At 47.9% G+C, this 24,556-nt stretch overlaps 1 protein-coding gene across 1 annotated transcript; it reads left to right on the top strand.

Moving 5' to 3' along the window:
- On the top strand, positions 1 to 24,556 carry FA2H (fatty acid 2-hydroxylase). Its single transcript, XM_029284121.1, has 7 exons — positions 1 to 276; positions 12,081 to 12,173; positions 17,709 to 17,851; positions 19,618 to 19,718; positions 21,305 to 21,474; positions 23,242 to 23,494; positions 24,480 to 24,556. The coding sequence occupies exons 1-7, from the start codon at positions 1 to 3 to the stop codon at positions 24,554 to 24,556; spliced, it is 1,113 nt and encodes a 370-aa protein (XP_029139954.1).

The raw sequence follows: 24,556 nt of genomic DNA, 5'->3' as shown, positions 1-24,556 counted from the left end.
ATGGCTGCCCCGACGACGACCGGCTCCTTCAGCCGCGCTGAGCTGCGCGCCCGCTGCGCCCAGGGCGCCTGCCTGGTGCTGACCGGCCGCCGCCTCTACGACCTCAGCGCCTTCGCGCCCCTCCACCCGGGCGGGCCGCGCTTGCTGCTGGAGCGGGCCGGCACCGACGTGAGCGAGGCGCTGGACGGCCCGCCGCACCGGCACTCGGCCAACGCGCGCCGCTGGCTCCAGCAGTACTACCTGGGCGAGCTGGAGCCCGACGGGGAAGCCGAGCAGGTAAGGGGCGGCGGGCGAGGGCCACGCGCGGGCTCCCCCGGGGCGGCTGCAGCCTCCCGGCGGGATGCTCGGCCGAGGGCGAGGCGGCGGGCTCTCCTTCCGCGGGGCCAACGCAAGGCCGAGCCTGGAAGGCGCGGAAGCTGAAAACGGCCGCGAGCGGGGGAAGACGCGCGGCCGAAAGAGCCGGGCTGCCTCGCCCCTCTGTCCCCGCTGCCTCTCCATCGCCCAGCCCGAGGCCGGTGGCGACGGCGGGTCGCTGAGCCCGCATCCCGCTCCCGAGCCGCCGCTTCGGTCTTTCCCAGGCGGGCCCTTGTGGGCGCTCGGACTTCATCTGGCGGCCTTCTCTGAGGGGGCCAAGATGCCCGGGGAATTCTGGGAGTTGAAGTCCACGGCTGGCAGGCGCTACCCGCTTGGGGGGTGGGTCCCATGCTCCCTCCAACACGTCTAGGCTGCTTCTTGAACTCAGAGCCATAATTAACCAAAGCAGATGCCTGAATAGCTGCTCTCTCTCGGGAATGATAGCCTGGAAGCAATTGCAACAGCCCTTAGACTTATATACCGCTTTACTGAGTCAGCAGTTAGGATTGGCTGTGCACGATGGGTGCTGGGTGTGATACCTGTACAATTTGGAGAGCTTGTCCTGAGGGCCATAGTAGGTGAGCGTGGACACCTGTTTATTTCAAGGGTTCTCCATTTCAGTCCCTGCAGCCGTTCAAAGTGGTCCAGGCAACTACAGCTGTTAAGTTCTGGTTTTTTCCTAAACGGGCTCAGCTGATGCACTGGGGTGCCCCCCCCCAGGGTTTCTATTTTCTGGGGAGCTTCATTGGGCACTGAGCCAGTTTTGCCCATGAAGCTTGTGCTGGAGGCTTCTGCTAGTCAGAAGGCTGGGATGAAAGAAAACTCCAGTTTATTTGGAGTTGCTGGTGGTGACTTTTCTGCTCCTTCCTCAGTTGCAAAAGAGAGAGAAGATAGAAAGAAAGTTGCAGTAAAAGCAGTGAAAGATTATGATGACAGAAGAACAACCAAAAACGGCCCTTGCAAAATCTGCAATTCTTATCACGTTGCATGTCAGTGAAAGAATATGAGCATTGTACCCAAGGCTTGTTTTATGCATGGCCACACACGCTCTCAAGCCACAATATCAAGGATAGATCCATCAGTAGATAGGTAGAGCAGCAAATATTTCCCAGAGCGACATTTTACTTAACTGTTGCATGGGTGTAGTCCATGAAAGTTAGTGCTGGAATCATTTTTGAGAGGATGAAACATGGCACAATAGGGGAAAAAAAGCAAAATTACCTTCACTGTGATTCTTAGTGCATTTTTGCCATTGTCTTGGTGGTGGCATCATGCACGTGGCTGTCTGTGGCTTCTCCTGACATGCTCTTTTGACTTGGCTGTCTCACCTGCATGTATCACACAGGCACGGCCACAATAATATGTGCTCCTGCTTCAGGCTGAGGGACGTATCGGAGTTGATCGTGTATCTATTTAGTTCAGAGTTGATTTCTTAAGGGTTCAGGTAAAAGGTAAGCCTGGGTGGAATGGAGGCCGATCTATGCTAGAGCAAATATGGAAAGGGTGGTGCGTGATACCGACAGCAATCGGCAAACTTGGTTTACTAATGATTAGCTTTCTCGCTGCCTCCCTTGCCAGCTCTTAGCTCTCCTGCCTTATGATGTGTTTTTTTTTCTGCCCCTTGCGTCTGCCTTCTTCCTCTGCAATTGCTTGGGTGTTTGTATGTAGGTCTTTGGTCATTCGGGTTTGGTCATTCGGGCACGAAGCTGAAGACACCAGCCTGAAGATGACGAATGGGACTTCGTCGAAACGTCGCCAAGACACTTCCAGTTTTACGCGGGAGAAAACCCGAATAACCAAAGACCTACACACACACACACTTATATATATATATATATCCTTTAAAATTCTAAAAATTGGAGGATGACTCCTGGGTAAATTCATGTTCGAAGGGTCACAAACTGTGAGACCACCAGGAGGTTAAAAACTACGAGATCTAGGAGCTGGGTGCAAAAGGCACCGTTCCTATAAAAACAGCTACCCCACTGATGGCTAGCCAACCACCCAGGATGTTGCAACACAAAACTCAGGATGTCACTACAGTAGATCTCAGGATGTAATCACACAGCCCATTACCCAGGTCGTTATAACACAAAAGACTAATGGTCACACAGCCAGCACCTCAACTACTCAGGATGTTATGAAACAGCCAAACAATCCACAAACAATGGCTCCCACACAGCCAACCAATCCACCTACAGCAACTAAGCCAGCACCACCCCCCACCAGTATTTATAGAGAGACGGCAGCTCCGATCACACTTTGCTCGCACAAGCACGAAGCCGAAGACCCCAGCCTGAAGATGACGAGTGGGACCTCGTCGAAACATCGCCAAGATACTCTCAATCTTACACGGGAAAAGACCCGAATACGCCAAGACCTGCATACCTGTACCCGTGAAAATCTACGGAAAAAAACAAATATATATATGTATGTATGTATATATATGTATATATATATGTATATCTTGCCTTCATTATTTATACAAATAATTCAAGATGGCGAATATATCCCATATACCTTCCTCCTCCTCCTTGCCCCACAACACCAACCCTGTGGGGTTAGTCAGCTGGCTTTCAAGCCTAAGGCAGGACTAGAACTCACCGTCTCCTGGTGATTGGCCCAAAGTCACCCAGCTGGTATTCATGCCTAAGGTGTGACTAGAACTCATGGTCTCCTTGTTTCTAGCTGGTGCCTTAACCACTGGACCAAACGGGCTCTCAGGTTTTTTTTTTTTGAGATTTGTTGAGCCCACCTCTGCTAGCTGATAAACCATGATTTTCCAGTCATGGGGACCGCAGCCTGGCTCTCTTCACGGCCCAACCAAACAGTAGTAGGATTTGATTGAGTTCAGGAAGAGACAGCTCTTTTTTTAGCAAACAATCTGATGAGTTGAGGGCAGCAAAGGGCATATTCAGGATAATGGCCAATGCAGCTAACTTTAAACAAGCCAGCTGGGAGGGGCTCATGCAACCTTTGGAGACCCCCACCCAAAGATGACCAACAAAGAGGAACCCTTAGAGAGCTTCATGGATATAATTATATTGCCTAGATCAGGGGTAGGCAACCTTGGCTCTTTTATGACTCGTGGACTTCAACTCCCAGAATTCCTGAGCCAGCCATGCTGAGGGGAAAGGGAGAGGTTTCCAAGCTGAGCCATGCTGGCTCAGGAATTCTGGGAGTTGAAGTCCACGAGTCATGACGGGGCCAAAGTTTCCCTCATGCTGGCTCAGGAATTCTGGGAGTTGAAGTCCACGAGTCATGACGGGGCCAAAGTTTCCCTCATGCTGGCTCAGGAATTCTGGGAGTTGAAGTCCACGAGTCATAAAAGAGCCAAAGTTGCCTACCCCTGGCCTAGATGTTGACCTGTACTAGGAATGCTGTGTTATTTTTTTCCTGTTCCATCAGCTCCCATTGGCACAGGAACAGTGACAGATTTTTACAATAACTTTCATTTAGGAAAGACGGTGACATCAGGCCCAGTTGAGACTTTCCCCAAAGGTAACGGGGAGGCTTCAGGCTGGTGGAAGTTGGACACGGCTGCTGGATGGCTTTTCTGTGCCTTCCTCCTCCTCCTCTGCAGTTAGGATTAATCTTGCGTGGTAGGAAGGGAAAAGCAGCATGCCAGGAAGAGTGAGATTCTGGGTTGAAAGAACCACATTGCCACAGAGGTTTGGCACACGTCACAGTGATATAATCCCTATGTGGTCTAATGGTCAAGATCAGGGCTAAAATCGGTGAGCTAGCACTGACAGACTTATATACTGTACCACTTCACAGTGCTCTGCAGCCCTCTCTAAGTGGTTTATAGAGTTAGCAGACTGCCCTGAACAATCTGGGTCCTCATTCTTACCAACCTGGGAAGGATGGAAGGCTGAGTCCACCTTGAGCCGGTCAGGCTCGAACTCGTGGCAGTGAACAGTGAGCTAGCCGCACATCACTGCATTCTAATCACTGCACCACCACGGGAAAGCAGCTTGTTCATTCCCTTGCTGGGTTTATACCTTGCCTTACTATGTAAAACTGAAAATGACACACCTGGCTCTCCCTCTCCCAGAGGTGAGTTCCCAGCAGATTGGGTAACTTTCCAATGGTTGCTGACTGTTGGGCTGTGGTGTCTCCATCTGAGCTTCAGCAACTGTAACTTCTTGTCCTGTGACACAACTTCTTGTCCTCACAGGTGGTTATGTAGTAAAACCAAGAGCAGGCCAAGGCAGGTTTCCGTGATGGGTTCTCCAGCTTTCCATGGAGAAAGACCAGTTTGTGTGGTTGGCATTTCCTGTTAATTAACCTGACCTCCTCCTAAAGAACTCGATCTGGCTCAACATCTTTGGAATTGTGGCTGCCACATATCTAGAGTGCTCTTGATTGTGGAGCTGCTTTTCTGGGTGAACAGCAGGCATGCTGCCAGAAATGAGCTGAGGTGTGGAAGGAGGAGGAGGAGGAGGAGGTGGTGGTGGTGGAGGAAGAGGAGAAGGAGGAAGAGGAGCAACATCTGGAATTGAATAACTCAAGATGGTTGCAGTTATGTGGGGCCATCCTGGGGCCCTTGGCCAATTCAGTATATCTAGTCCAGGGGTGGGCAACTTTGGCTCTTTTATGATTTGTGGACTTCAACTCCCAGAACTCCTGAGCCAGCCTGGCTCAGCTTGGAAGCCTCTCCCTTTCCCCTCAGCATGGCTGGCTCAGGAATTCTGGGAGTTGAAGTCCATGAGTCATAAAAGAGCCAAGGTTGCCTACCCCTGCCCTAGTCTAACAAAGAGAAGGATTAGGGGGGACATGATAGCCGTCTTCCAATATTTGAGGGGCTGCCACAAATTCTCCAAAGCACCAGCGGGCAGGAAAAGAAGTAACAGGTGGAAGCTCAGAGGGAGACACCACCTAGAACTAAGGAGAAAAATCTTGGCAGTGAGAACAATTAACCAGTGGAATGGCTTGCCTCCAGAAGTTGTGGGTGCTTCATCACTGGAGGTTTTCAGTGGACAACCATTTATTAGGCATGGTATAGGGTCTCCTGCTTGTGCAGGGGGTTAGGCTAGAACGGGTCCCCGACCCCCAGTCCGTGGAGGGCACTGGTCCACAGCATGCCAGCAAGCGGGCCGCACAAACAAGCAAAGCTCCATCCTCAGGATGCAGGCAGTATTCAAAACCACACCCCCTCTGGTCCATGGAAAAACCTTTCTCCATGGCACCGGTCCCTGGTGCCCAAAGGGGGGGGGCTAGAAGACCCCCAAGGTCCCTTCCAACTCTGATACTCTGTGTTCAGGAGACTGCTATGAGCCTCCCATCGCCTGCTCTCCTGGTGAAGGTGCCGGGGACCCTGCTTGTCAGTGAGTGCCACTTTTCACGTACTTGGCCACACTACCTGTGCGTGGCCATCACCTTTCCCCTCCTCTTCTTCTTCTTCCTCTCTGTGCCCTCTCTGGAATCCCCCATCTCCCCCTGTCCCTGCTGTGGCAGAACAAGTCCAGCCAGTTCCCAGCAACCGGCTGAACTCAACAAACGGGTTTTTATTCTCCTTCCTTTGAAATGCCAGCGGTGCTGCAAATCTAGAGCCAGTTGACGAGGCATCTCAAGCGCACAATTGCCGCCTGGCACCAAAGGGGCGGCTTGTCTGCCTCCAGCACAAGCTGCTGCTCCTCACTGTTGTGCTTGCGTTTGTTTCCTTCTTGGAGGCTGACTTTCTCCTGCCCTTGGCAGAGGCTGACCAACGCGGTGGTCAGCATAGAGGGTTGGGACAGAGCTCCTAACAGCTACACCGCTGTTTCTCAAGCTTGGCAACTTGAAGATGGGTGGATTTCAATTCCCAGCATTCTCAGCTATGCTGGAATTCTGGGAGTTGAAGCCCACCCATCTCTTAAGCTGCCACGCTTGAGAAGCACTGAGCTGCCTGGACGGGTCCCTGTGGTTTTCTTGGGAGTCTTTTGGGAGTGGGATTCTCATTGTGACCTTCTTTGGCCCAGAGTCGGGCAGCTGACTCCCGTGCATAAGATAACGGCGAGAAACCAGGCTCATATTTCTGATCGAGTGCCTTAACAGCTAGAGCTGTCAGGCTCTTAAGGACCAGTTAAATTGTTTCAAAATTACCCCCCCTCCCTCCCCCAAAAACTTTCAAATTTAAAAGACTGCAGAACCAGTCCCCAAATTTAAAACAGCAAAAATCATAGAATCCTAGCGCTGGAAGGGACCTTGGAGGTCTTCTAGTCCAACCCCCTGCTCAAGCAGGAGACCCTATACCAGGGGTAGGCAACCTTGGCTCTTTCATGACTCATGGACTTCAACTCCCAGAATTGCTGAGCCAGCCATGCTGAGGGGAAAGTTTTCCAAGCTGAGCGATGCTGGATCAGGAATTCTGGGAGTTGAAGTCCACGAGTCATAAAAGAACCAAGGTTGCCTACCCCTGCCCTATACCATTTCAGACAAGTGGCTGTCCAGTCTCTTCTTAAAAACCTCCAGTGATGAAGCACCCACAACGCCTGAAGGCATGCTGTTCCACTGGTTAATTGTCCTCACAATTAACCAGTGTTTGCTACTAGACTAGAGGAAGGTAACAGGGCTGAATAATAATCAGTTGAGTTTTAATGCATGGTTATGCATTTCTGATTGCTTTCCATTGCCTAGCCACACTTTGAAAAAATAAAAAACAGTTTCAGAAGTCAGATAAAAAGTAAAAATGTATTCAGAAATGACTATTCCGTGGTTCAGTCCACATAGCAATTGTAATTTCTGGGTGATTAAGGTTACCCACAGTAGGTGATGTTTGTGATGATGATCTAATGTCTTCTGCAAATCGACCCCATTTGGGCCACTTACAGTATTTGGGACATGGTATGATATGAAACAGGGAATCGACTGATGCAATAGCTAGATTAAATGTGCTGTGCAAATGCGCCATTGAACTTGGCTGGGCTGGCACATTCAGCCTTCTCTTTCTAAAGAGGGGGACAGGTGTCTTCTGTGGTCTTTTGAGAAGCTGGTCAGGGACGTTGGGTGCAGATGCCAGGGCTGGATTCATACACTGGATTTAGCCAAAATGTCACTTGTCAAATTCTGACCCAACATGATGTCTGAACCTAGTTTTTGTGGTTTCCAAACCATGAAGTGCACCCAGCTTCTTAACTTGGTTCAGGTTTGCTTAGCTTCCTGCAAAGGTTTGCTTTGATTTGGAATCTCTCATGAATCCATCATACTTGAGAGCTTCGTTGATGGGTACCCAAATTTCCTGGACTAAAAATCTGGGTTCTGAGTGGGATGCTGGGGTGCAGGGCAAGACAATAGTTAAATTAGACTGAGATCAGATCCATTGTTCTCCATATTCGATCACTTTTAACTTTCCGCCCCATTAAGGCTTTGAAGGGACGGTCCCAAGGATGGGTGTTAGTTAAAGTGCCACGCGATGCTATGAAGCTGGCATGGAACCATCCTTGGACTGAGGCAACCACAATCCAGGGATTTGGAGCCAGAGCTGGAATACTGAAAATTGGCAGCCCCAGATGACAGCCATGAGATTTGTGAACATGGGGATCAAAGTGAGAGGACAGTTTTAACTCTGGGAATGGTTGGCTTCTCGGAGGCATCTTGCTTATACACATCTGGATGTCTCTCTGAGTCCTTCTCATCTCCCAGTGAGAATAGAATAGAATATAGAATATAGAATATAGAATATAGAATATAGAATATAGAATATAGAATATAGAATATAGAATATAGAATATAGAATATAGAATATAGAATATAGAATATAGAATATAGAATATAGAATATAGAATATAGAATATAGAATATAGAATATAGAATAGGAGCTGGAAGGGACCTTGGAGGTCTTCTAGTCCAGCCCCCACTCAAGCAGGAGAACCCATATCATTTTAGACAAGTGACTGTCTAGCCCATGGGTAGGCAACCTTGGCTCTTTTATGACTGGTAGATTTCAACTCCCAGAATTCCTGAGGCAGCCACGCTGAGGGGAAAGGGAGAGGTTTCCAAGCTGAGCCATGCTGGCTCAGGAATTCTGGGAGTTGAAGTCCACGAGTCATAAAAGAGCCAAGGGTGCCTACCCCTGGGCTAGCCTCTTCTTAAAATCCTCCAGTGATGGAGCGCCCACAATTTCTGGAGGCAAGCGGTTCCACTGGTTGATTGTCCTCACTGTTAGGAAGTTTCTCCTTAATTCCAGGTTGCTTCTCTCTTTGACCAGTTGTTTCTCGTCCTGCCTTCAGGCGCTTTGGAGGATGCCCTGTTCTTTGTGGCAGCCCTCAAATACTGGAATACTGCCATCACCCCTGTTTTTTCTTTTCCTTAGGCTAACGGCCAGACCCAGAGGTGTCAATTCCCTTCCGCTTTCTTTTCAGGAATCAGTTGCTCTAGCCTTGCTGAGGCCCACCAGTTTCTGGCCTGGCCTGCTGAAAAATGCAAACAGCCTCCTTCTTTTCCTTCACGATCAAAAGGCCAGGAGATCTTTCCCTCCTCTCAGTTAAAATTCCGCAGAGATGCAAAGTAGATCCAAACAGCCCTCCAGGGAGCGACTGGGGAATCACCCTCCCTTTGAAAATCCCTCGGAGTGGGGTGGGGAGGAGGTTCCACATGTTACTCAGATTATTTCCTGGGGATCCATAATGAAGTGAGGAGGGAGGTGGCCGACGGTCTCTCCCTAGGCATTTCATTGCCAGATGAGACATTTAAGGAAGAAGCCAGACCTTGCGGTAGCATGCATGGGGAGACTGAAATGTACTGACCTGAAATTCAAAGGCTGCCCTCCCGAACACTGAAGGCCTAATTGTTGTTATGGGTGCCAGGTCCCCTCCCTCTCACTCATCTATGTAGGATCAGGAAGAAATGCTTGCCTTAGTCCTTTGTCATTGCTTTTGCAATTCGCAGAATCAGCCACAATCAACGGGGCATTGTTTTCTTCCTCTGCGTAAATGCTGACTGAATTTCTGTTGCATAATAAAGCCAGGTTAATAAACCATAGTTGCTGAGGTCCACAGTCAAGCAAATGAGCCCTCTGATGGCTTAAAATGTTGACCTAGTTCTCCCAACATTGTTGAGTTCCTACCGTACATTCAGCCTCAAATGCTCCAGTCTCATTTAAGACCAGCCCAGAGTACAGGTAATCCTCGACGTACGTCCACAATTGGGCCCAAAATCCGCTAAGTGAGTTTCGCCTCATTTTACGACCTTTCTTGCCACAGTTATTAAGTGAATCGCTGCACTTGTTAAGTTAGTAACCTGGTTGTTAAGTGAATCTGGCTTCCCCATTGTTTTTGCTTGACAGAAGGTCACAAAAGCGGATCACAAGATCCCAGGTACCGCAACCGTCATAAATGTGAACCAGTTGCCAAGCATCCAAATTTTGATCATGTGATCACGGGGATACTGCAACCATCGTAAGTGTGAAAAATGGTCATAATTCACTTTTTTCAGTGTAACATTGTAATTTTGAACAGTCACTAAATGACCTGTTGTAAGTCAAGGACTACTTGTACTGTGAAAGTACAGTTTGCTGTAGTGCAGGGGTGTTAAACTGCCGGCCCACAGGCCGGACGGGTCACGCGGAAGCCGCCACGCCCACCCCATTGCCGGCAATGGCAAAACAGTCCTGATACGAATTCTGGGAGTTGAAGTCCACAAGTCATAAAAGAACCAAGGTTGCCTACCCCTGAGTTAGACCATTATCTCATTCTTAAAGTGCCTTGCTGACTGTGAGGATTTTGGACCAGAAACATTCCTAACCCTGCCTATGAATGAATATGGGATATTCTGCATGTAAAACGGGCAGAATTCAGAAGGTGTAATTTGACACCCTCAGGAGTCCCAGAGTCTGCCTTGGATTTGCATTTCTGCCTGGCAATCAGGGAGCGTTCTGCAGACTTAATGGGATTAAGTCTCTAATAGATGCAAGACATCTGCAACTGCCTATTCTTCCATATTTTGAGTAAATGAAATGGAGCACTTTCTCAGATGCGTCTTCCGCTCAGCTCTGAATCTCTGGGCTCTTGTTCAACAAGAGGGTTCCTGACAGTTAGAACAATTAACCAGTGGAACAACCTGCCTCCAGAATGCTCCAACACTGGAAGTTTTTAAGAAGAAACTGGAAAGCCATTTGTCCAAAATGGTATAGGGTTTCCTGTCTGAGCAGGGGGTTGGACTTGATGACCTCCAAAGTCCCTTCCAACTCAATAATAATAATAATAATAATAATAATAATAATAATAATAATAATAATAATAATAATAATAATAATAATAATAATAATAATAATAATATATTAGCTATATGTCATCTAAATATAGCTTAGATATTTAATGACAAAATATATTAATCATGAACATATGTTTATTCTTGTAAAATAATCATGACATCCATATCATTTTTTGATTGGTTTAAAAAAGGCCTTTTCAAACGTCGGTAAATTATATCTTTATTGAATCCAGTCCTTGATGTTTGGATATTTCTAGTTTCTCAATATAACTTCACCACACACAAAGTTCCTTAGAAAAAGGTCAAATTCCATAGTTTTGAAAATAATTCACACCTTTAACATGAAAACATTTACCCATGAATATACTTACGTACCATAGAATATTATAATATTTTAAAAATCAATAACAAAGAAAACCAAATCATTTGGGTCAAGGAATCCTCACATTTCTTACATTGCCAACCAAGAAAATCTGATGTCCGTCTTTTCTGACGGTTGCCTTGGGGCATCTCGTAAACGTGGAATGAAACCTTTTGAGGGATTCACTTCCTCCTCAAGGTCAAAGTGCTGAAGGTGAAGAATCTGAACAATGTAGAAAGGCCAGGGTGTTGAGGAACATCTCTGTTTCCTTCTGGGCAAGGCTGCCAGGTGGTCTGTCTTGTTATTACTCTCCCTCTCAGTACAGGGACTCCTTCAGATGCTCCTTCTCTCTGGAAAACTCTATCCACTTTGTCAGCCCTTCAAGGTAGTCCAGAGCAGGAAACCAAAACTAACACCACCTTTAGACTTTAACACTATCTGGAGAAAAGAAGGACCAGGGATAGCAGCAGTCCAGTATTGGAGCGGCTGCCACAAAGAAGAGGGGTGGGGGTCAACCCCTTTTCCAAAGCACCAGCAGGCAAGGCAAGAAACAACGGATGGAAACTAATCCAGGAGAGAAGCAACCTGGAATTAAGGAGAAAGTTCCTAACAGGGAGGACAGTCAACTGGTGGAATGACTGGCCTTCAGATCTGTGCAAACCATTCCGTAGACCAGGTTAATGAATCTGTACACTGGTTTGTTTCTGGATGCGGCTGAGATACCCACTGAATTGCGCTGCAGCCTTTCTTCGTAGATAACAAAGACTTTTAATTTAATTTAATTTAAAAGAATCAGCTGAAGAGAAAAAGTTTCGGACTCCGATGCTACGGAGACTCTCCGTCATCCGGGTCACGGTTTTCCTTGAAGACGTTTCGCTTCCGAACCAAGAAGCTTCTTCAGCAGAACCGAGGAAGCTTCTTGGATGAGAAGCGAAACGTCTTCGAGGAAAAACAAAGGAAGTCCAGTTGCCTCTTGAAAAAAGCACCTTTGGGAGTCCGAGGCTTTTTTTTTTTTTTTTTTGAGACCAAGCACATAGAACTGGGCAGCCTGGAATCTGTGACGCCTGTTGTCCTATCACAGATTGAAGTTGCCAGCCACAGAAATGGACTGAATGGGTTCCCAGGAAGTAGACTTTCCCCTGAACCGTTTCTCCTACGCTTTTTCTTGCAGACTTGTCCGAAGACACCGGACTCCCCCACGTCAGACGCCTCAGGTCCTGTCATGTCCGGGGAGCCTAGATTGGCATCAGTCAACGTAGAGAAGGTAAGACACTTGATAGAAAGATAAAGGTGGGATGCCATTGTTGACGGAAAACCAAGCTGCTAACACGATCTCAAGGTGTGAGAAAGATTTAAGGTGCCTTCAGGGTATTTCCTCCATTGAGTTTGGACTTTAATATCTTCTTCACTCTCTTGATGTATTCACCTCTAATCTTTTTCTTGATTTCAGTTGTTGTTGTTGTTGTTGTTATTCCCCTGCTCAAGCAGGAGACCCTTTATCATTCCAGACAAGTGGCTGTCCAGTCTCTTCTTAAAAACCTCCAGTGATGGAGCTCCTACAACTTCTGATCGCAAGCCTTTCCACTGATCAATTGTCCTCCCTGTTAGGAACTTTCTCCTTCATTCCAGGTTGCTTCTCTCCTCGATTAGTTTCCATCCATTTTTTCTTGTCCTTCTTTCAAGTGCTTTGGAAAACAAGTTGACCCCCCTCTTCTTTGTGGCAGCCCCTCAAATACTGAAACACTCTTGTCATGTCCCCCCTAGTCCTTCTTTTCTCTAGACTGGCCATATTATAGACTAGCCTACAGGAAGGAAGGTCATGGAGAAAGAGGAGCAGGAACTTCAGACTGGAGAGCGTTACCTGGCCAAATCAGAGACCTTCCCTTCCTACTCTAAGCCATTACTTGAAGGCACTCCATCTTCTTTTAATCTCTGCAGCAAGATAACAGAAGAACGGCTAGGATGGAGCTAGCATTCCTCTTTGTGGGTGATGACATACCGGAAAGCCAGCCTCAGGCCTTTCGTATTTGACTGAGTCAAAAGCCTGTTTATGGCAATATGCAAAGCCACAGAAACAGAGAGCTTGCATCACAACAGTGGGATGGTGGTTTCATCATTCTGCCCATCTGTGGGCACCCCTATTGGTGTGCTTCTTCCCATAGGTCGGCCTGAAAATAGCAAGCGTGGCTTTTAGCTCCAGAAAGATTGCTCGGGGCCACTCTGGGTGATCCAAGCTGCTCATTAGAAATCCATACAAAGCCTTTTACCCAAAACGGGATGTCAGGAGCAGAATATTCAGGAGACGGGAGAGAGCAACTGACGGGCGTTGGGTAAAGAGGCTCCCTCTAACATCACGACCCGATGCTTTAATGCAAAATGGAAAACAGGACTGTGTTAAATAGGTTGGGCAGAAAGTCTAAGCAGAGGGTGCCTGTTTTTGCACGGCTGCCAGCCACAGCTCCTCTCCGTTTACTGCCTAATCGTTCCTCTTTTGGGGTCATTTCTTTCAAGGCCCTAATGTGTAATCAGATTTTCATTACCTAAACTAGGCAAGGTCATCAGTGCTAGTAAGGAGTGCTGTTTGCTGTCAGTTTATATTCTATTGGCCTGCCCAACATTGACAGGAGAAGCCATAGAATATAAACTGACAGCAAACCACATCCTTACTAGCCCTGATGATGTTACCTCGTTTGGGTAATGAAACATCTGCAAGAAAACAAGCAAGCTCAGAGAGCACCAAGGAGCCCTCAGATGCTGCTTCAGAAAATAAGGGGGGTAACAGAAAATGCCTGCTTCCCAAATCCCCTTGCTTTGTTGACGGGACTTGGACTGTGCCGGTTCTGGCAGACCAAACAGGATGGGCCAGCAGTATGGGAGAGAGGCAGTGCCTGGGCCTTCTGCCATGAAGGGCCTCTAAATGGCAACAAGCACCATCCTAGGTGCATTCAGAAGTCTCACTGGGAACTACTGCAGCTGCCAAGTGGAGATGGGCATAATGAGGCATGCGGCAGGCCCATAACTGAACTGCTGGGCCGTTCCATCCTGGCTCAACCAGAGCTTCTGAGTGGTCTTCAAAGGCAGTTCCATGCAGAACACATTGTAATAGTCCACCCATGAGACAACCAAAGTGGGAGCGACAATTCAGAAGGCCCACCAGATGTGTCTGGGCAAAGATCTCTTGGCACAGATGACACCCGGTGCTCAAGCAGTAGCTGTGGATCAGTGGAGATGCATATCATGCCTTTGTCCTAGGATACATTTCCATTTTGCATATTATCAAATTTGGAATGATGTGTGTGTGTGTGTGTATGAGAGAGAGAGAAAGAGAGGGAGAGAGAAGAAAAGCCAAGGAACTGAGTGGGAGTAGTTTTTTCCACTATTGTGGTTAGTGAGTGTGGAAGAGCAGGCTGCTTAACAAAACTGCAATCTTCCTTCCCTCCCTCCCTCCCACCCATTTGAGCCCCTCCCTCCCTCCCACCCATTTGAGCCGCCACCCCAGTGGTGGGATTCAAATATGGGAACAACCAGTTCTCTGTGTGGATGCCACTTCCAGAAGTCCATTCTGGGCCTGGGCAACAAAAAGTTTAGCTACCGGTTCTGCCGAAGTGGTGCAACCGACTGAATCCCGCCACTGCTCCACCCCAAGGCAGAGTGGTCAGTAAAACTGCCACCATGAGACAGGTGTGGGAGGGGAACGGAGGAGAGGCAGGTCCTGGAATTCTGCAGCCGCCTTCAAACAGATTACAGCAGCCAAATTGTCCTGGATCCAACCTCTCTCTGGACACAAATTCGGAGGAGGAGGGTGAGTTTGAGTTGGCAGAAGAAAGCACAGATCCTATTGATGGCACGGTTCTTACAGCATCTGTCCCAGAAGCAGCGGGGGAGAGATCTGGCAGTCACCAATTTTTATCACTCTGGATTGAGAAACTAGTTTTGTGTTAGGTTCCTGTGCCGATGAAGTGGGAGCTTTAGCTGGGCATGGCATCTTACGAGGATGAGATGAGCCCTTTCTCACTCGATATGTCGTGTGTGTGCAAACAGCCACCTCAACTCTGCTCTTTAAAACGAACTCTGACACAAGGTACGTTTTGCAGGGCACGCCGGAAAGTTTACAGTAATGACACACCATTTAAATAGGAGGCAAGTGTACATAAACAGGGAGGATCAATCCTGATTCAGCTGATCAATCCTGATTCAGCCAGCAAATGCCCCAGGGCTGGGCCTGTGCAGATCATCCCTGTCACTTGATCTGCAAAGTTGATAAAGTTAGTTCTGCTATTTTTCTTGGGTAAGTCAGATGGAGGGGATTTCCAAGTACAAATCTAACGACAGGCAGGAAGGACACCCGCACACACAAAAAAACCACCTTTTGATCAAATAACAACGTGTTTTCCATTACATTAAGTTGTAGTTTCTTGCAAATTAGGAATTTTATTTCATTTATGTGCAATGTGGAATAAATCTCATTTTAGCTGGGGAAGGGAAAGTTTCCCACGAGGAGAAATTCCATTCTTGGTGACTTCACGGGCACCTCACTGGCCGTTTCTCCAGAGTTGGCAAACAGATGGTGAGATTGCAGGAGTCTTGAATGCCTCAGTTGCTGAACTTTATATGCTGAGATGGGCAGCATATAAACATAATAAATACATAAAAGCAATAAAAGCTTTTATAGGTCTTTGTTATGCTGCTGACACAGAATTCTCTAGTCTAGTTTAACAAAGAGAAGGACGAGGGTGGACAGGATAGCAGCCTTCCAGTATCTCAGGGGCCGCCCCAAAGAAGAGGGAGTCAAGCTATTCTCCAAAGCGCCTGAGGGCAGGACAAGAAGCAACGGATGGAAACTCACCAAGGAGAGAAGCAACCTGGAACTAAGGAGAAACTTCCTGACAGTGAGAACAATTAACCAGTGGAACAACCTGCCTCCAGAAGCGGTGAATGCACCAACACTGGAAGTTTTTAAGAAGAGACTGGACAGCCATTTGTCCGAAATGGTATAGGGTTTCCTGCCTGAGCAGGGGGTTGGACTAGATGACCTCCAAGGTCCCTTCCAACTTTATCATCATCATCATCATCATCATCACCACTATTATTATTATTATTACTATTACTATTATTATCATCATCATATTAGTTGTAATGAATGTAGCTACCTTGCATGTGGAATGCAATGCATACAGAATGTTGGGAAGGAATTAAGCCGAGGGCCTCCAGACTGTCTGTCTCTCTGTCCATCCATTATCAGGAGAACACCTCCAAAACGTTTCCCCCAAGGTACCCCAAAGGGCTCAGAGGCTGCTGACAGCTCCCTCCTCTTCCTTCCCCTGGCAATGGGAGCCGCGGCTGCTCTTCAGCAGTTGCAAGGAATTGCTGGCTCTTTCCACTTTGCTTAACCTTGTTGGCCTTTCTACCCCAGTGCAATGTCAGGAAGAAGGGGCTAGCTAGGGACTCCATCTAACCACAACTGTGCAAAGGAGGTGATGGACAGAAGAAGTCAGCAAAAGACAATGGAGCTGGAAAGTGGGCTGGGATCTGCAGAAAAAGAGAGAGGGGAAAAAAAAACAACAACAACCTTTGCCCAGTTTGCCCAGTTCATGCACAACGGAGTGACAACTGGCAGGGATCAGATTTCCTTCTCTGCCAATTCCGTATCTTGAACTTTTAGTTATTTTAGGCGGCATCCGTGGGAGGTTGGATGTAAAAGTAAAGATAATATTATGCAGTTGAAGCCCAGCTCCTTTTAATGTAGGTATGTTATGACATGTTCGTATGATCTGATAACAGGAAAGTTTAGTAAATATGATTTCTGGTAATTTTGTCCCTGAAATAACGAAGGAATGGATGTGGTAAACAGTCTTCCTTCCCTGTACTGGAGCCGAGGCTAATTTTAACCACTGAATTGTGGTGCAAGGGTGACAGCCACCATCTTTCAGCCATCCAGAATTCAGAAAGACGGATGGAAGACTTTCCCAGCTTCCTGCTGCCATTCGGTGGTGATCCGGGTTTTTGAAGCCCAAATATGATGCTTCGCACAGTTTACTGTGGAATCTTCTGCCTGGCACGAATACATAATCTAGAATAGTTCTGGTTTTGCTGTGTACAGCCCAAAACATTCCAGCTTATTCACAGGTTGGTTTCTTTGTGGGCTGTAATAGGATGATCTAGTTTAATTCTGAAGATACTTATCAAGCAACTATAAAAGGTGCTTTCTTTATCTGGGTTGTCTTAATTTGTAGGCAGAATGAAATAAAAATTATGTGTTGGGCCCTCTGGATACACCCCGTCGTGGAAACAGAACTCACTTTGGCAGCCATCAGTGGTTTGCAGTTCAATGCCTTAAAAACTTGGGGTGGTTATCAAAGCTAATTATATGCATTTATATGTGTGAGTAACAGAGAGTGATCATATATTGTTAGATTGTGTAATTTATGTTTGCCCGCAAACCCATTTAAATAAAATCCAGTTTCCTTAAGCTGAGATTCTCAGGGTTCAAGTGCTTATATAATCAAGCCACCCAGAGTAGCCCCACAGCAAAATGGGAGCAAATAAATTTAGCAAATAAATAATAAGTAAAGGGGGGGAAATCCACTCTTTACTGTCTAACTGTTAGAAAATCTGTATACCATTTCTACCAAAATGGGATTTTTAGAAGCTCTTCCAAAACCTGAATTTAGCATCCCACCAGTTCTGCTTTTTTGCGGTGCCATTCCTCAAATTTTCTGACATGAGACCTTGTCAGAATAACTCTGACTGTTGAGACGATGCACTTGTAAAGATCTTGCTGCGACATCTCTCCTTCCAGGACTTGGTGGACTGGGAAAAGCCTCTCCTTTGGCAGGTGGGCCACCTGCGCGAGAAGTACAATGAATGGGTGCACCAGCCGGTGGATCGACCCATTCGCCTCTTCCAGTCGGACATCATGGAGTCCCTCTCCAGGACAACGTGGTAAGGGGCCAAAGGTGGGGCAGGAGTGTGCAGTGGGTGCAGGCCAAAGACACAGTGGTGCAAACAGTGTCCCGAGAAAGCAGAAGTGGAATAAAAAGTAGGCCTGGCCAAGATAAAGAGCTTGGTGACGCAGTGGTGAGAATGCAGCATTGCAGGCAAACTCACTGCCCACTGGAGTTCGATCCTGACCAGCTCAAGGTTGACTCAGCCTTCCGTCCTTCTAAGGTCAGTAAAATGAGGACCCAGATGGTTGGGGGCCATAGGCTGGCTCTGTAAACCGTCTCATTTTTGGCTACTGAGCTGGCCATGGCTGATCTCAATTGCCAAGCAGACTTGGCCTTGGCTGGTATCTGGATGAGGACCACCAGAACTCAGAAGTTTTTAAAAAGCCAGAAGAAGACCAGTCACTTTGATCCTGTTGCCCTGATTGTGGCAAATCACTGGAGATCAGGGTCTAGTTAAAGTTGACTTTCAGTGAAGTTTGGTTTGTGTGAGACCACCCCGTCTTTTGTACAGTCACCCCCTTCGTGCCTCATTAAAAATGACAACTTCCAGGGCAATTGTGAAAGAGCTTGCAGGGTCCCAAGCTGTGTTCAGGAGGGCTAAGCCCCCCTGTCTTTTAGAGCAGCCCCCAGCCCAGCCCTCTGGTGCCCTCCAAGCCCCAGATTTGAGGATCAGATCAAAGGTGTTACAGCCACACATTTGGAATTGCAGGTGTTGTTTCTTAAAGCAAGTCCTAGCTGTTGAGTAGGGCCTAGTAATGGTTTGGATTGGGGATGAATTGTACAGGAAAAGTTCTTCCGGCACAGAGACTGGTCCTGGTTCAGGGTGGAAGGGCTAGCTTCATTTAGGGCAGGGGTGGGGAACAATGGCCTTTTTATGACTTGTGGATTTGAACTCCCAGAATTCCTGAGCCAGCCAGGAAGCTGAAGTCTACAAGTCATAAAGAGGCCATTGTTCCCCACCCCTGATATAGGGAGAGCAGAGTCAAGCTCGGTTCTGTGGACTGCATGGACCCCATCAGGCTGCTTTTTTCCTACTTCCTAATCCTGTTTGTTGTCTTGACATCTCCTGTTGGTCTCCCCTTCAAGCTCTGAATCTGTTTAGCGTTTCCAAGATCAGCTGAGGGTGGCTTGGTGCTGCCGCCTTCTGTGACCGTTCTGACTTCCTAATCCTGTTCTGGGCACAAAGCCAGCTGGATGACCTTGAGTCAAATCACTTCTGAAAAATCTTGCCAAGAAAATTGCAGGGACTTGTCTGGGCAGTCTCTGAGAATCAGACGTGATTGAAGGGGAGGGGAAAAAAAAAACCCCAAGATCTTTCACAGTGGTGGGGCCCAAAGCCTGGAAAGCAACAGCTGATCTGGGCAGAGAAACTTTCCCGCCTTTTTTCTCCCACTTTTTTTTCAAGCAGCTGTAAGTGGGTTTTCCTTCCAAAGGAGGAAGTGGAGCTCCAGGACTCTTTGAACAGCCAACCTGGCGGCTCCTGTAGTGAACGGCCCCCTTGGCTTCCAGAAAAATCCCACAGCCAGGAGAGAAGGCTTTGCGTTTGGCCTTTTCAGTCATGGTGGTCTTGTTGGGGGGAAATCTTCTCCTGGAGAAATCGTGCATGACTGTCTCCTCCCCCTGAAGAAACTCAGAGAAGTCGTCCTGCCAGTTTCTCTGTGTACAGATTCAGTGTAGAATCTGAAAAAGCTGCGTCAGCCTCATTGTATCACAGGATGCGTCCCAAATCCAAAACTAGTCTGACCCTTGTTTTTCTTCCAGGTACATTGTCTGCCTAGTCTGGCTACCGGTAATATTCTTCCTCAGCTGGCACTGCTACACCACTCTGGCCCAAGGGGAAACCCAGCTGTTCTCCACATCAGGTGAGGCTTCTGTGCTGGCCAGCACCTTTTCCACACAAAACTCCCTCCACACTTGGCGGACCAAGAATGGAGACATGGTAAGTTTTGGAATCCCTGTTTGCAAATATCTAGGAGCCCGATGGTGCTGGATGCAGTTGGGCGATTGGCCCAAAGTCACTCAGCCAGCTTTCATGGCTAAGGCGGGACTAGAACTCACCGTCTCCCCGTTTCCTGCCTAACGACTTCACCATTAGACCAAACTGGCTGTTTGCCTACTCCCAACTGCATCCAGCACCATCGGGCTCCCAGGTATTTGCAAATAGGGATTCCAAAACTTAACTGGGCGAGAGTGGTTGGAGTAAGGAGGAGAGCACGTTGAGCTACTTCCCAGGCCCTCTGCTGTCTCCATTCTTGATCAAGGGTTGGATTAGAAGACCCCCAAGGTCTCTTCCAATCTATTACTCTATGTTCTATGTTGCCCTGCCTGATTTCCCACATTGAGAATCAAAGGTTTTGCTCTCTGCCTTCCACCCTGCTGCCCCCTACAGGAGAGCAAAGAAGGGGTCAGGAGGGCCACCCACCTCCCTTTCCTCTGCTTGACGAAGGTCCAGATTCCCAAGCCCCCAAACACCAGCCTTTTCTGATCCCCAGCAGCAAAAAAACATTTAGCAGCATTATTCGTTCTCATCCTGGGAATGGAACAAGGCCCAGTAGAGCTTGCATGGTGGGACTCAATCTGTTCTGTCCCCGTCCGACTCACACACCCCAACCAGTCAGCCGAGGGCTAAAAGACTGCTCAGCACTGCCAAATACAGATAAACACTTGGCAGCAACTCCGTGGCTGCCTGCCAAGACCTTTACTGATAACACAATACAAACACAAGACAAGTCCAGGATAATTGCCGGAGTGCTGCAACATAAGATTCAGCAAAATTGTTCGTCACAAGAGTTTCAAACGGCACACCCCTTGCTTATATAGCCTGTGGGGTGTGGCCCAGTGACTCAGCTGAAATCTCTGGCACGGCGTTTTAGCTGCTGCGCACGCTTGTCCCTCCGACGCTGGCGTGGATCCAGCCAAGACGTATCCTCCTCGGAGTCCATACACCTGGCTCCTGGCCAATCCCAGAAGCACCTGGCTCCTGGCCAATCTCCTCTCCGTCGGAAGGCACCGAAGGCCACACCAGAGGGGAAGGTCCTGGAGAGGGAGGCCTGGCCATCTCCTCTCCTTCATGTTCAGAGCCTTCCTCCTCCGATGAGAGGGACCCACAGGACGGAGCCACAACACAATCCTAAGGCTGAAGGAGAACCCAGTCAGGCCCCCTTGAAGACCAAATGGCTCTGATTGGAGTTTAGAAGCAGAGCCAAAGCAGAGAGGGGTGTCTCCCCTGCTTTGAGGCATGTGGTAGCTCAGTTGAACCTCCCTCTCTATGAGCAGTCTACCTCTGGCTACCGGAGGCTGGGGCAAGCAGAGCATTGCATTCATGTCCTGTTTCTGGACTTCCTAGACAAGACCCCTGCCTGGCTGGATAGGTCTTCACTGATTTGTGCTCTGCTTCAGGGGGCCGTTCCCGCTCTCACCCGTTGCCTGTTTTCTGCCCTCTGCGTAGCCTATGCCGTTCCCGTTCACAAGTCCTGGTTCCCACTGCTCTTCCTCCTGGGCGTATTCATCTGGTCCCTGCTGGAGTATTTCATTCATCGCTTCCTCTTCCACATGAATCCAGCCAGCAAGTACTACCTGATTACCTTGCATTTTCTGTTGCACGGCCAGCATCATAAGGTAGGGAGGGGGTGGGGGCTGGACAACTGGGGTGGGGGCAGCTTGGGGTGACCCAACATCTGGTGGGGCAACCCAGCTCGGCAGCAGCCCCAAGGGAGGCTTAGCCCGGCAGCGTTGCGCATTGGAGAGGACTTCCAAAACTGTAAAACTGCCAGCTGTGGAAAAGTCACGGCCAACTTGATGAATCTCAAGATGTTCTGTGCCCGATTAAAGTTCTGCCCAATTAATTCTGCCCAACAGAATCAGTTTGTTCTCTCCCAATCTGTTCCTGAGGTTTACTTCAGATTACTTAAGGCTGGGTTTGGCAGAGGCTGGGTCACTGTTCCCGTTAATTGCCTCTCTACCTGTATATGGAAAGCAAGGTACACCGTGTAGCCCCTGGGGGGGGGTAGGTGTCTACAGGACTTGCTGTTCTTTTCAGGGTGCACCCCTCCCTCCTAGCACCTGGGTTTGGCAGAGTAAGGCTGGGTCACTGTTCCCGTTAATTGCCTCTCTACCTGTATGGGGAGAGCAAGGTACACCGCGTAGCCCCTGGGGGGGGGTAGGTATCTACAGGACTTGCTGTTCTTTTCAGGGCGTACCCCTCCCTCCTAGCACCTGGTAGCAGGTGCTACCTGCCAGCACCTTTTCCACCCATCTATTTTATCCAGAGGCCTAAGCTGGGTGGGAAGAGGGCAACAAAGGACCCATTTCCATTTCCACCCAAAAAGAAGTCCTATTTGTCACAGTTTTGGCTTCAGATAGAACCCCCAATGCAAGGTTATTAGAGACGAGTGCCGGAATGTTCACTGGGGGGGTGTCAAGAAAGTCAAGATGTTGGCTTGCAGGATAAAGGGAACTTTGGTTACTTAAAACTTGGAAAGTATAAATATTAAATGTTAAATGTAAATATGAATGGGAAACTAAAAATTGGGAAAAACTAATTAGGACATTGATTGTCTTTAAAGGCTGAATGTTAAAATAACCAGGATATGTATAAGCTAAAAATTATTGATAAATTTAAGAATGTTATTTTTATTTAATTGATATAATAAGAATTGTATTAGTTTAAACATGAGACAGTAAATACTAAGGGGAAAAGAGAGGAAATATTTAATGTGGTAGTTTGAGACTCGTACTAAAGATATCTGTATGTCATTGAATTATCGATTAACTCAGCCGCCACGTTGCTTTTTAAATACTTAAATGTAAAATTAGAAAATCAATAAAACATTTAAAAAAAAGAGCAACAAAGATGATTAGGGGGCTGGAGGCTAAAACATATAAAGAACGGTTGCTGGAATTGGGGATGTCTAGTTTAAGGAAAAGAAGGGGTGATAGCAGTCTTCCAGTATCTCAGGGGCTGCCCCAAAGAAGAGGGAGTCAAGCTATTCTCCAAAGCACCAGAAGGCAGGACAAGAAGCAAATGGATGGAAACTAATCACGGAGAGAAACAAGCTAGAACTAAGGAGGAATTTCCTGACAGGGAGAACAATTAATGAGCATTGCCTTCAGAAGTTGTGGGTGCTCCATCACTGGAAGTTTTTAAGAAGAGACTGGACAGCCACCTGTCTGAATGGTATAGACTACAGTCTCCTGCTTGAGCAGGGGGTTGGACTAGAAGACCTCCAAGGTCCCTTCCAACTCTGTTATTCTGACCAACTCTCAGAATGGCTGGCTGGGGGAATTCTGGGAGTTGAAGTCCACACAGCTTCAAGCTGCAGAGGCTGAGAAGCCCACAGTTCTCTCTGCTGAGGTCTCATTTTCTCCCCCTGTCCTCCCTTGCAGTCCCCGTTCGACAGCTCCCGCCTGGTCTTCCCACCTGTGCCAGCGTCCCTGGTCGTCTTCTTCTTCTACTTTCTTGTTGGTTTGGCTCCCCCTAGAGAATTTGGGCACTCCATCCTGTGTGGAGGAATCCTTGGCTACGTTATTTACGACATGATGCATTATTACTTGCACTACGGCTCGCCCAAGGAAGGCACCTACCTCCACGGTCTGAAGATCTATCACATCAAGCACCACTTTGAACACCAGAAAGCAGGTGAGGATGGGCACTGGGGAGGGGAGGGGAGGGGAGGGGTTGAAGGAGGCAGCCGGCCGTTGGGCTCTCTTCCTTTGCTTTCAAGCATCTGAGCTTCCAGAAGCCAAGCTGAGTCAGTACAGAGAGCTCTCAACTTAACAATCATTCGTTTAGTGACTGTTCGAAGTTACGACATGGGGAAAAAGGGGACTTATGACCATTTTTCACACTTAGCGACCTTTGCAACATCTCCATGGTCACGTGATCAAAATTCAGACGTTTGGCAACTGGCTCGTATCTATGACATTTGCAGTGTCCCGGGGTCATGTGATCCCCTTTGGCGACCTCCTGACAAGCCAGGTCAACGGGGAAGCCAGTTCCACTTAACAACCGTGTTACTAACTTAACACCCGCAGTGTTCACTTAACAAATGTGGCAAGGAAGGTCGTAAAATGGGGCAAAATTCACTTAACAACTGTCTTTCCTAGCAGTGGAAATTTCATTTCTGGTCATAAGTCAAGGATGTCATGTTTTTAGACATGGGGCATCTTCTACTTTGCTACCATGTTCTGAGCTCTATGCTGGAAACGTTTTTCCCACGCTGTTCCCCAAAGTTGGCAGTTCTTGGCCTCAAAACTCATCGTGGTTTGGCCAGCCACAGTCTAAGGCATATAAGTAATCCTCAGCTTACAACTATTCATTTAGTGACCATTTGATGTTACAATGGCATTGAAAAAAGTGACTTACAACGGATCCTTTCACTTTACAACTGTAAAGGAGAAACTTCCTGGCAGTTAGGACAATTAACCAGTGGAACAACCTGCCTCCTGAAGTTGGGAATGCTCCAGCGCTGGAAGTTTTTAAGAAGAGACTGGACAGCCGTTTGTCTGAAATGGTATAGGGTTTCCTGCTAGAACAGGTGGTTGGACTAGAAGATCTCCAAGGTCCAACTCTTGTTATTCTGTATTATCCCACATGTTCTTTTTTCACCCTCTGCACCCTGCAGGTTTTGGGATTTCTAGCCGATTCTGGGACCATCCCTTCCACACGCTGATTCCAGAAGAAAATGAAAAGCGCGATTAG

The sequence above is a fragment of the Protobothrops mucrosquamatus genome, unplaced genomic scaffold, assembly GCF_001527695.2.
Source record: "Protobothrops mucrosquamatus isolate PMUCROS unplaced genomic scaffold, P.Mucros_1.0 scaffold381, whole genome shotgun sequence".
NCBI lineage: Eukaryota > Metazoa > Chordata > Lepidosauria > Squamata > Viperidae > Protobothrops > Protobothrops mucrosquamatus.
Note: the sequence above shows the minus strand (reverse complement) of the source record. Positions and strands in the feature narration are given on the sequence as shown.

Coding starts and splice junctions, on each gene's coding strand:
- FA2H (XM_029284121.1), top strand. CDS start 1: ATGGCTGCCCCGACGACGACCGGCTCCTTCAGCCGCGCTGAGCTGCGC. Junction 12,174..17,708: donor CATCAGTCAACGTAGAGAAG/GTAAGACACTTG, acceptor CTCTCCTTCCAG/GACTTGGTGGACTGGGAAAA. Junction 23,495..24,479: donor CTTTGAACACCAGAAAGCAG/GTGAGGATGGGC, acceptor TGCACCCTGCAG/GTTTTGGGATTTCTAGCCGA.